The 13,166-nt window shown below is 43.9% G+C and overlaps 1 protein-coding gene across 1 annotated transcript in view; it reads left to right on the top strand.

The window, feature by feature from the left end:
- RCE1 (Ras converting CAAX endopeptidase 1) overlaps positions 1 to 13,166 on the top strand; it is a 109,756-nt gene that overhangs the window by 76,879 nt on the left and 19,711 nt on the right. Inside the window, exons 10-12 of the mRNA XM_025357307.1 lie at positions 3,545 to 3,666; positions 4,457 to 4,567; positions 9,459 to 9,557. Coding sequence (XP_025213092.1) covers positions 3,545 to 3,666; positions 4,457 to 4,567; positions 9,459 to 9,557 — 332 coding nt within the window. The remainder of the gene's footprint in view (positions 1 to 3,544; positions 3,667 to 4,456; positions 4,568 to 9,458; positions 9,558 to 13,166) is intronic.

The raw sequence follows: 13,166 nt of genomic DNA, 5'->3' as shown, positions 1-13,166 counted from the left end.
AAATTTAAGTGTTTCTCAGTGCCCTTCTAATCTTTGAGGAAAGTTACAGGGAGAAGTGGAGCTTATACAAATTTGGGGAAAAGTTTGTAAGCCTCCCTTTTGGTGCTTCTGATATGTCTCTGTGTTCTCCTTTCTCTATGGGCCAGTGTGTTTTCATGGGACTCTATTCAGGCACTCCAGTGCTATTTGGTGTGGCCCTGCTCCCACTGAGTCATAAGAAAAAGACTGCTTACAACACCAGACCAAAAGAGCTCATGTTGACTGGTGTCCATTATTTATTGAACAAACCATTGTTGGCTGTGGTATTCTTCCTGCTACCTTCCTTCTGAGCCTCTCAGCAGTAAGATAAGGCAAACTTTTCCCTGCCTTTTCCCAAAACGTGCTGTACACACTGTAGGAGAGAAGCACTGTTTCCTGGGGCTCTGGCTTGTAGCTGTTTATTTGAGGAGCTAGTGGTCTTTGGTGCGTGGCCGTTCCGATGATTAATGCCAGGGGAATGGAAAATAGAAGATATCTAAACTAATGTGAGGATTCCTAGGGCTGTTCCCTGTGGCCTATGCTCACACAGACAGAGGCTGGTAAGAGCAGCAACTTATTATTGTGGAAAAGACATCAGGGTGGAATCAAGAGACTGGGGTTTAATTTTAGCACTGATACCAACTTCCTCAGTGATTTTTGGGAAGCATGTCACATAAATCTGAGCCTCCCTTTTCATATCTTTAACATGAGATTGTTAGGCTAGGCCCCATCAAAGGCCTTTCCAGGTCTAAAACCCTCTTAAGACTTAAGATCTGCTACCTTCTGGCAGTTTTTTTTTTAAGGTCTGCCAGAAGGTAATCCTCAGATAATGTAAGCCTGATAACATGTTCTGATCCCTAGTGAACATTCCTTAAGAACTCAAGATTCCTCAGAAACACAGTATTATCATTCTTGTACTACTGTGATAATCTGTACACTTCTGTTTAGCTTGACTCTGAAGGCCTGCAGTATCTCAGTTGTTGTACTCAGTGTTGGATTTAAAAGAAATTCATCAATGTATTAGTAAATACAGTAAGTCTTTCACATCTTACACATCTGGTAATTTAAGACTAGCCTCTGAAGAAGTTGCACAGTGAGGGGAGGTAGATATAGACATGGTGATAATTTTACCTTATCTTCCCCCTTTTCTTTCTCATATCCTTAAAAACTTTCTCTAGAACCTCTTCTTTTAGGAAACAGATTGTTCAAAATTAGTCTGTTTCCATGTGTCTTTAAGAAAATTACTTAATTGGCCTTATGCCCACCTACCTTGTCATGGTAACTTTTCTGTGATTAACTCATTTTTTTTTTGTGACTAACTCATTGTTTTCCACAATGTCAAAAGCATTTCTTGATGGTCAAAATTTTAGGAATGAACTTTGACTTTTAAATTAAATGTCTGATGGGTGCAGCACACCAACATGGCACAAGTATACATATGTAACAAACCTGCACGTTGTGCACATGTACCCTAGAACTTAAAGTATAAAAAAATAAAAAATAAAAAAAAATCTGCTTTCAAAAGGGATCTGATTTCTTGAAGCTATTCTTAAAACCAAACTACGGAAAATACCAATCTAGATGATATATTAACATAGCAATAGCAATATTTTGAAATTGTACAGTGTATATTTCCAAACACTTCATGGGCCAGGCACCGTGGCTTGGCACCTGTAATCCCAGTACTTTGAGGGGCCAAGGCAGGAGGATTGCTTGAGCCCTGGAGTTTAAGACCAGCTTGGGCAACATAGCGAGACCTCGTCTCTACATATAAAAATGTGCCAGGCATGGTGGCTCACACCTGTAATCCCCGCACTTTGGGAGGCCAAGGCGGGCGGATCACCCTGAGGTCAGGAGTTTGAGACAAGTCCGGCCAACATGGCTAAACCCCGTCTCTACTAAAAATACAAAAATTAGCTGGGTGTGGTGGCAAGCAGATGCCTGTAATCCCAGCTACTCAGGAGGCTGAGGCAAGATAATCACTTGAATCCAGGAGACGGAGGTTGCAGTGAGGTGAGATCATGCCATTGCACTCCAGCTCAGACAACAAGAGCAAAACTCTGTCTTAAAAAAAAAAAAAAAGCCAGGCATGGTGGTGGTGCACACCTGTGGTCCCAGCTATTCGGGAGGCTGAGGTGGGAGGATCACTTGAGCCCTGGTGGTCGAGGCTGCAGTGAGCCGAGATCGTGTCACTGCGCTCCAGGCTGGGCAACAAAAAAGCCCAGAAAACACTTCATGTACATTATTGCAGTTTATCTACACAACATACCTCTGAGAGCAGGTGGTATAAAGTCATTTTCTATACTGAAGAAAAGATATCATCACCACTAGTTGATGGCAGAATTGACCCTAGAATCTATGTTCTCCCTGACTCCAGCTCCAGAATCCTTTTGAGATCACCATATATTACCTTCCCTAACAGGAAAGCCTCATGGTGCCTTATGGTAGAAAATGTTCTTCTGGCTTGCATTTTTAATACAGTCCTGGAAAAAGCCAGCCAGTTTTAGGCTGCTTCATCATATAATTCTGAACACTGTAAACAAAGAATAATCAAGAAAGATTTTCTCCAGGTGACCTGTAAATTTGGCTTCCTGTGCCTGCTGCATCGGGATCATTACACGGCGGCCTATTGTTTGATGGCATAATTTTTTTGCCTGTTGCTCTCACGTTAGCTTTTCTGAATGAGGCTGAGCAGTGGTGCCCATGGTTACTTTAACAGAGATGATCCCCCATTTAAAAGGACCTCATACCAACAGTTCTGTGTCATCTTTGTGAATTTTAACCTTTTCTTTACCACAGTACATCTGAAAGCACTGCCACAGCAGTGATGTTCACATAGATGTAGAGCAGGGTTAGACACACTCTATAGGACATTTGCTTCTCCCTTTCTCCTCTCCTTTGGAGTCACTGGAATTGTTTATAGTACATGGTATGTATATGAATTAAACAGGATCCATTATTTGTTTCTTTACAAAATAATGTCATTCTTCACCTTAATTTTCCTGAGCTTTCTTAGATTTATAAGTGGGAATTGGGTAGGTTTGTAAGTTGCTGGGAGATTTTGTCTTAAAAAAGGTAATTATTTGTGGATATGTAGGGGTCTCTTCTTCCAAGAGGCATCTTTTCCACTCCCAGTCCTGACTCAGAGCACATGAACAGCAATCTTGAAGTAGTTATCCTCGCTTATGGTTAATCCTTGGATAATGCAAGCCTGATACCATGTTCTGAGCCCTACTGAACATTCCTTAAGAACTCGATTCCTCAGAAACCAGTGTTATCATTCTTGAACTACTGTGATAATTTGTACACCTCTGTTTAGCTTGATTCTGAGGGCCTGCAGTTTCTCAGTTGTTGTACTGATCTCAGTACAACATCTCAGATGTTATATTGGATTTAAAAGAAATTCATCAATGTACTAGTAAAGTGTCTTAAATCTTACACATCTGGTAATTTAAGACTAGCCTTTGAAGATGCACAGTGAGGGGAGGTAGATATAGTGATAATTTTACCTTCTCCCTCCCCTTAGGAGTCTATACTTTGCTCACAGCTCATCTCAATGCCATCCTTATGGAGAGCCACAGTGTAGTGCAAGGTTGCATCCAGTTCACCGTGGACCAGGTCTTGGAGCAACATCACCAGGCTGCCAAGGTAATAAGGAATTCACAGCCTCTTTTCTCCTATTCTTTAAGGAAAAGATAGCAAGCATATATAGCAGGCACAGGGCCCAGGAGCCCTTCTTCCCTTAATGCCCCTTCCTCTCTTCTGTCACCTGGGTGATCTTACAACGCTACATCTAGCCTACAACTCAAACTTTAGCTTAAATGGATCACTGTAACCAGCTTGCTTAGTAGGTGTGTTTGGGTAAATAAGGAAATAGTTAATAGGGAAAAATGGCTGATACCACACCTCTTCCTTATCCATATAATTCCCCTTCCCACACAGACTTCTGGAGCTGCTGCTTCGCTGTGTCTTACATTCCTCCCCCATTTTCCTAATATTTTACACTACCACCTTCTCTCCTTACCTGATTTTCTAAATCCATCCATCCTGTGTACTTTTGGTAGCACATTTCTTGCCTCATATGGCCCACTTTTCAGGGAAAAAACAACCACACTAAGAGAGCAGAACTAAAAGCTGTTTTTTTTTTTTTTTTTTTTTCAAATAGTGTGTCTGTTTTCTTGACCAGTGTCCCATTGCTTGTCTTCTCTAAATGTGTCTGTGTCAGTAAGCCACCTCTGTGAAATGTGAGAACATTTTAAAATTTTATATTAATTCCCTAAATGTTATGGTATAAAAATATGTGAGGATCTCAGTAACTTTTGTTGATGGATAGGAAGAATTGTTGAAATCCTGCTCTGATGGAAATGTGTGGGCCCTCTGGGATTCTCTAAACCACATCTTGGGATTCACGCAGTCTTCCCCTTGTTATGTTTCCCAGGCTCAGCAGAAACTACAGGCCTCACTCTCAGTGGCTGTGAACTCCATCATGAGTATTCTGACTGGAAGCACTAGGAGCAGCTTCCGAAAAATGTGTCTCCAGACCCTTCAAGTTAGTAGGAGATTGGGATTGGGGCTGCTTAAAAGTGGGCTTTTAAGTGGGTTTGGGTTTAAAAGTGGGTTTGGGTTGGGTATGGTGGCTCATACCTATAATCGCAACACTTTGGGAGGCCAAGGTGGGAGGATTGCTTGAGCACAGGAGTTTGACACCAGCCTGGGCAACATAGAGAGACCCTGTCTCTACAAGTAACTAAAAAATCACCCAGGTGGGATGGTGCACACCTGTGGTTACAGCTTCTCAGGAGGCTGAGGTAGGAGGATCAACTGAGCCCGGGATGTTGAGGCTGAGCCATGATCGTGCCACTACACTCCAGCCTGGGCAACAGAGTGAGACTTGTCTTTAAAAAAAAAAAAAAATGTCCGGGGTGGTGGCTCATGCCTGTAATCCCAGCACTTTGGGAGGCTGAGGCGGGTGGATGACCTGAGGTCAGGAGTTTGAGACTAGCCTGACCAACATGGTGAAACCATGTCTCTACTAAAAATACAAAAATTAGCCAGGCGTGGTGGCAGTTGCATGTAATCTCAGCTATTCGGAAGGCTGAGGCAGGATAATTGCTGGAACCTGGGTGGGGGAGATTGCAGTGAGCCGAGATCGCCCCATTGTACGCCAGCCCAGGTGACAACAGCAACACTCCATCTAAAAAAAAAAAAAAAGGCCGGGCGCGGTGGCTCAAGCCTGTAATCCCAGCACTTTGGGAGGCCGAGACGGGGGGATCACGAGGTTAGAAGATCGAGACCATCCTGGCTAACACGGTGAAACCCCATCTCTACTAAAAAATACAAAAAACTAGCCGGGCGAGGTGGCGGGCGCCTGTAGTCCCAGCTACTCGGGAGGCTGAGGCAGGAGAGTGGCGTAAACCCAGGAGGCAGAGCTTGCAGTGAGCTGAGATCGCGCCACCCGCACTCCAGCCTGGGCGACGGAGTGAGACTCCGTCTCAAAAAAAAAAAAAAAAAGAGCCATGATTTTAATGACATTCTACTGCTTATCTTTGTAAAATGTACAGTATTTTTAGAAACATTATTTTATTTGCGCCACTGTGATGGTACATAGTACCAGGCTTAAGTTTTAAGAAATATTTGTTGAACAGTAGTATGTATACTATTTTACAAATAAGAAAACAAGTTATTTAAGATTTCTGCTTTAGGTCACACAGCTAGTTAAGAACAGAGCTAGGGTTGGGTGTGGTGGCTCACGCCTGTAATCCTAGCACTTTCAGAGGCTGAGGCGGGTGGATTGCTTGAGGTCAGGAGTTCATGACAGCCTGACCAATGTGGTGAAACCCTGTCTCTACTAAAAATATAAAAATCAGCCAGGCGTGGTGGTGCACACCTGTAGTTCCAGCTGCTCAGGAGACTGAGGCAGAATTGCTGAAACCCAGGAGGTGGAGGTTGCAGTGAGCCAAGATCACCCCACTGAACTCTATCCTGGGTGACAAAGTGAGATTCCGTCTCAAAAAAGGAAAAAAAAAAAAAAAAAAAGGAACAGAGCTAGGACTAGATCAGTGATTCCTAATCTAATTCCTTGTTGAAGAATGCTATCTCATGGCGACAGAATACACTGGAAATAACTGAGCAACCTTAACTATTACATGTATGTGGCAATATGGAATCAGAGGCTCACGTTCAAATCCTGACTCATTGACTTATAAGTTATGTTTAGGCCTGTAGTTCTGAGACTTGTCTACAAATTGGAAAAAAATAGTAGTACCTCACAGAGTTATAAAAGTGAGAGCTAAATGTGTGCTATGGTCTGAATGTTTATATATCCCTAAAATTCATATGTTGAAATCCTAACCCCTGAACTGATAACATTAGGAGGTATGAGGCTTTGAGAAGTGATTTAGGTCATTAGGCCCTCATGAATGTGATTAGTGCCTTTATTTTTATTTTATTTTTTGAGTCGGAGTTTCGCTCTTGTTGCCCAGGCTGGAGTGCAATGGCACGATCTCGGCTCACCGCAACCTCCGCCTCCAGGGTTCAAGCAAACCTCCTGCCTCAGCCTCCTGAGTAGCTGGGATTACAGGCATGCGCCACCGCGCCCGGCTAATTTTGTATTTTCAGTAGAGACAGAGTTTCTCCATATTGGTCAGGCTGGTCTCAAACTCCCGACCTCAGGTGATCCACCTGCCTTGGCCTCCCAAAGTGCTGGGATTACAGGCGTGAGCCACCTCGCCCTGCCGGATTAGTGCCTTTATAAAAGGGGGCCCAGGCCGGGCGTGGTGGTTCATGCCTGTAAGTAATCCCAGCACTTTGGGAGACCGAGGTGGGTGGATCACCTGAGGTCAGGAGTTCCAGATCAACCTGACCAACATGGTGAAACTCTGTCTCTACTAAAAAAAAAAAACAAAAAAAAAAACACAAAAACATTAGCCAGGCGTGGTGGTGGGCACCTGTAATCCCAGCTACTTGGGAGGCTGAGGCAGGAGAATCACTTGAACCTAGGAGGTGGAGGTTGTAGTGAACCGAGATCGCACCATTACACTCTAGCTTGGGTGACAAGGGCGAAACTCTGTCCCCCTACATCCCCACCGGAAAAAAAAAAAAAACCCAGAGAGACCCTTACCCCCTCTGCCATGTGAGGACACAGGGAGGAAGTGGGCAGCCTACAGCCCAGAAGAGGGCCCTCACCAGAACCTGACCATGCTGGCACTTTAATTTCAGATTCCCTGCCTCCAGCACTGTGAGAAATCAGTTTCTATTGTTTACAAGCCACCCAGTCTACAGGAATTTGGTATAGCAACCCTAATGGACTAAGACAGTGTCAAAGTGCATAGCATATGGTAGATTCTCAATAAATGTTAGTGTTTCCCTTCCTTTAGGAATGTGTGCTGACCAACTGGTATTATCAATGGGCAATATATCATTCCATATTTGTTGCTTCATTTTTTTAGTATAGTTTTCTTGAAAAGCTAGTATAATACAAAAAATATTTTAAAATAATAACTAGTAAAATTTATCACTATAATTTTTACTCATTATCTCATATATAGTTGTAATCAAAGCATTCTATTTTCATATATAATTTGACATTTTCCCCATTTCAACAGTCTTAGAATTTTTAGTTAATATCCCACCGTATTGTTTAAATCTAATAAACGATTTCTCTGTTAGACATTTGTTTACATTCTTGCTTATATAGTGTTTCAGTTAATACCTTTATGTAATGTCTTGCTTCTTTCGAATTATTTTCTAGAACAAATTTCTATAAATGGAGTTATGAGCCAAAGTGTATAACACATTTATAAGCTAGTGTATTTTATCATAACTTCAACTTTCTGGGTCATGTGGATAGCACAGGGTAGTGAGAAGAACACTATATTGGGAATTCTAAGGTATCCATTAAAGCCCTAACTTTTGTACTAACTAGCTGTGAGATCTTGGGTGGGTCACTTCTTTTTTTTTTTTTTTTTTTTGAGACAGAGTTTTGCTCTTATTGCCCAGGTTGGAGAGCAATGGCGCGATCTCGGCTCACCGCAACCTCCGCCTCCCAGGTTCAAGTGATTCTTCTGCCTCAGCCTCCCGAGTAGCTAGGATTACAGGCATGTGCCACCATGCCTAATTTAGTATTTTTAATAGAGACGGGGTTTCTCCATGTTGGTCAGGCTGGTCTCGAACTCCTGACCTCAGGTGATCCATCTGCCTTGGCCTCCCAAAGGGCTGGGATTACAGGTGTGAGCCACTGCGCCCAGCCCACTTCTCCTTTTTGAATTTCAATGTTCTCATCCATAAAATTAGTGTGTTGTATTAGGTTATTACCCTGGTCCCCTTTAATTCTAACATCCTATAATTATCTATTTAAAAGTAGAAAGCTGTTACCTATTTCCTGTGGGTGCAAACTGTATTATTTTGTTCCTCTCCTCCCTAAAAGACTTGTCAGAAAAAAAAAGAGTCTCATATCAGCCTCAGTTATGCAGTAGAACCTGTGCTGTCTTGGAAACTCTTCTTATAGAAGAGCAGTTTATATAACCCCTTCATGAACAGATGGATCTTCTGGATATTTATCTCCTACAGAGATGGGAGAACAGGCCAGGTGCAGTGGCTCACACCTGTAATCCCAGCACTTTGGGAGGCTGAGGTGGGTGGATCACCTGAGGTCAGGAGTTTGAAACCAGCCTGGCCAACATAGTGAAACCCGTCTCTACTAAAAATACAGGCCGGGCGCGGTGGCTCAAGCCTGTAATCCCAGCACTTTGGGAGGCCGAGACAGGCGGATCACGAGGTCACGAGATCGAGACCATCCTGGCTAACACTGTGAAACCCCGTCTCTACTAAAAAATACAAAAATCTAGCCGGGCGTGGTGGCGGGCGCTACTCCGGAGGCTGAGGCAGGAGAATGGCGTAAACCCGGGAGGCGGAGCTTGCAGTGAGCCAAGATCCAGCCACTGCACTCCAGCCTGGGCGACTGAGCAAGACTCCGTCTCAAGAAAAAAAAAAAAATACAAAAATGAGCTGGGTGTGGTGGTGCATGCCTGTAGTCCCAGCTACTCGGGAGGCTGAAGCAGGAGAATCACTTGAACCTGGGAGGTGGAGGCTACAGTGAACCAAGATTGTGCCACAGAACTCTAGCCTGGGTGACAGAGCGAGACTCTGTCTCAAAAAAAAAAAAAAAAAAAAAGATGGGAGAACAAAGACCTTCTTTGAAGGATCTTGCTTAGATGACAGAAGTGGGAAGACATATAGGAGTCACAACTGCCTGTCTTATACCAAGTAGCTCAGGCCTTCTTTTTACCTCTCCTGCCTTCATGAAGACTAAGAAAACTCCTAACTTTAATGGCTTGCCTACTATCTGCCTCCTCTTCTCCCTGTATTAACTGTGTGTGAGAACTTCCCCCCTTGGTTTCCAGTATTGGAACTCAGCATGTTCTATTTCTGGCCCATTTTAGGCAGCTGACACACAAGAGTTTGGGACCAAACTGCACAAAGTATTTCGTGAGATCACTCAGCACCAATTTCTTCACCACTGCTCATGTGAGGTGAAGCAGGTAAGTGTAAATAATCAGTACTTTGGTGGGAATCTTCCATTTTGATATATGGGAATCCTGAATTGAGGGTGGGTAGGTACAAGTGTTTCAGACTGCATAATCTGAGGTCAGCCTTTCGCAAGGAAGTCTGTGAAACAAAATCATCTGTTTTCTATCTCTCAGGAATGACTATCCCACTGGTTGCCTGGTGTCCAATATCTTGAAAGCCGTTGTTTCATACGTTGTATCCAGGATTTTTGTTATTTCAGGCCCGAGGGTAGATTCAGTCCCTGTTACACCATCTTGTCCAGAAGACACTGTAGGATAACTTCATCTTTAATCTCTCTCATTTATTCATCCTATAATTTTAGTTCCAGATAAGTCAGTCCTACTGACTGGAGCCAAGAGAGCCAGAAAAGTGGGCTTCAGTTAGACGACTACCACCAGCTAAACTTGGAATCTGGAGAAACAGAATTTCCTGCTAGGATCTCCCTTCACTCATCAGAGGAGACGATCACAAAACCAGTTAAAAGCTATTTGACCGGCCGGGCGCGGTGGCTCAAGCCTGTAATCCCAGCACTTTGGGAGGCCGAGGCGGGCGGATCACGAGGTCAGGAGATCGAGACCATCCTGGCTAACATGGTGAAACCCCGTCTCTACTAAAAATACAAAAAACTAGCCGGGCGTGGTGGCGGGCGCCTGTAGTCCCAGCTACTGGGAGGCTGAGGCAGGAGAATGGCCTGAACCTGGGAGGCAGAGCTTGCAGTGAGCCGAGATCGCGCCACTGCACTCCAGCCTGGGTGACACAGCGCGAGACTCCGTCTCAAAAAAAAAAAAAAAAAAAAAAAAAAGCTATTTGACCTCCTTGAGGGTAAAGACCCCAACTAAGAATATTCTAGATCTCCAGCATCCAAAAAGGTGAAAAGATAAAAGTGGATTTTTTTGTTTGTTTTTTTGGGTTTTTTTTTGTTTGTTTTTTTTTTTTTTGAGATGGAGTCTCCCTCTGTTGCCTAGGCTGGAGTGCAGTGGCATGACCTCGGCTCACTGCAACCTCTGCCTCCCAGGTTCAAGCGATTCTCCTGCCTCAGCCTCCCAAGTAGCTGAGACTACAGGCGCCCACTACCACGCCAGGCTAATTTTTGTATTTTTAGTAGAGATGGGGTTTCACCATGTTGGCCAGGCTGTTCTCAAACTCCTGACCTCAGGTGATCCCCCCACCTTGGCCTCCCAAAGTACTGGGATAACAGGCTCAAGCCACTGTGCCCGGCCCATAATTGACTTTTTTTTAAAAAAAATTATTATTATACTTTAAGTTGTAGCATACATGTGCATAACGTGCAGGTTTGTTACATATGTATACTTGTGCCATGTTGGTGTGCTGCACCCATCAACTCGTCAGCACCCATCAACTCGTCCTTTACATTCTTTACGTCCTTGCCATAATTGACTTTTTAAAGCATAAATAGTAACACTGTATTATAATATTTATTACCTATGGAGAAGTAAAATATATGACAATAATAGCACAAAGACCAAGAGGAAAGAAATGGAAATATACTATTGTAAGGTATTATACTATATGTGGAGTGATATAATACTAATTGAAGGTAAACTGATAAACCCACAGTGAAATACCACGTTATATTTACTACAACATTATTATTTAAAAAATAGAAATTAAGCATTAGTAAAGATGGGGAGAAATTAGAATCCTTGTGCATGTTAGGTGGGAAAGTAAAATGGTACAGGTGCTGTCGAAAAAAAATAAATAAATAAAAATAAAAAATAAATAAATAAAAGGAACCAGCTGGACATGGTGGCTCACTCCTGTAATCCCAGCACTTTGGAAGGTCAAGACAGGTGGATCGCTTGAGCTCAGGAGTTCAAGACCAGCCTGGACAACATGGTGAAACCCTGTCTCTAAAAAAAAAAAAAAAAGAAAAAAAATTAGCCAGACATGGTGACATACACCTGTAGTTCTGGCTACTTGGGAGGCTAAGGTGGAAGGACTGCTTGAGCCTGGGAGGTCAAGGCTGCAGTGACCCAAGAATGTGCCACTGTACTCCACCTGGGTGACAGAGCCAGACACTGTCTCAAAAACAAATAAATAAAAGGAACCATTAAAATAACACAACAAGGCCGGGCGTGGTGGCTCACGGCTGTAATCCCAGCACTTTGGGAGGTCGAGGCGGGCAGATCACCTGAGGTCAGGAGTTCGAGACCAGCCTGGCTAACATGGCGAAACCCCATCTCTACTAAAAATACAAAAATTAGCCGGGTGTGGTGGTGCGTGCCTGTCATCCCAGCTACTCAGGCGAGTGAGGCAGGAGAATCACTTGAACCTGGGAGATGGAGGTTGCAGTAAGCCGAGATCGCGCCATTGCACTATAGCCTGGGCAACAAGAGTGAAATTCTGTTTCAAAATGAATAAATAAAACAAAATAACACAACAAGGAGTTGTAAGTCAAAAAAGGAAATACAATGAGAATCATAAAAACTCAACCCAAAAGACAGAATGGCCAGGTGCAGTGGCTCACACCTCTAATTCCAGCACTTTGGGAGGCTGAGACGGGCGGATCACTTGAGGTCAGGAGTTCAAGGCCAACATTGTGAAACCCCATCTCTACTAAAAAAATAAAAAATAAAAAAAAATTAGCCCGGCATGGTGGCTCGCACCTGTAGTCCCAGCTCCTTGGGAAGCTGATGCAGGAGAATTGTCTGAAGCCCAGGGGCAGAGGTTGCAGTGAGCCAAGATCGTGCTACCGCACTCCAGCCTGGGCAACAGGGTGAGACTCTGTCTCCAATAAAGACGGCAGAAAATGAGGAAAAGGGAACAGAGCACATGAGACTAATAGAAAACACTTATCAAGATGATATATTTAAACACTATGATATCAACTATTCCATTAAATATTAATGGTCTTGCCAAGCACAGTGGCTCAGCCTGTAATCCCAGCACATTGGGAGGCCAAGACAGGCAGATTGCTTGAGCTCAGGAGTTCAAGACTAGCCTGGCCAACACGGTGAAACCCCGTCTCTACAAAGTATTAAAAAATTAGGCCAGGCACGGTGGCTCACATCTGTAATCCCAGCACTTTAGGAGGTCAAGGTGGATGGATCACTTGAGGTCAGGACTTCAAGAGCAACCTGGCCAATATGGTGAAACCCCGTCTCTACTAAAAATATAAAAATTAGCCAGGTGTGTTGGCACACACTGTAGTCCCAGCTATTTGGGAGACTGAACCCAGGAAGCGGGGGTTGCAGTGAGCCAAGATCACGCTACTGCACTCCAGTCTAGGCATTGCAGTGATACTCCATCTCAAAAAAAAAAAAAAAAAAAAATTGCCGGGCGCGGTGGCTCAAGCCTGTAATCCCAGCACTTTGGGAGGCTGAGATGGGCGGATCACGAGGTCAGGAGATCGAGACCATCCTGGCTAACACAGTGAAACCCCGTCTCTACTAAAAAAATACAAAAAACTAGCCGGGCGAGGTGGCGGGCATCTGTAGTCCCAGCTACTTGGGAGGCTGAGGCAGAAGAATGGCGTAAACCCGGGAGGCGGAGCTTGCAGTGAGCTGAGATCCGGCCACTGCACTCCAGCCTGGGTGACAGAGCAAGACTCCATCTCAAAA

Source organism: Theropithecus gelada, chromosome 14, assembly GCF_003255815.1.
Source record: "Theropithecus gelada isolate Dixy chromosome 14, Tgel_1.0, whole genome shotgun sequence".
Taxonomy (NCBI): Eukaryota; Metazoa; Chordata; class Mammalia; order Primates; family Cercopithecidae; genus Theropithecus; species Theropithecus gelada.
The sequence above is the reverse complement of the archived record's forward strand: the minus strand, read 5'-3'. Positions and strand labels throughout refer to the sequence as shown.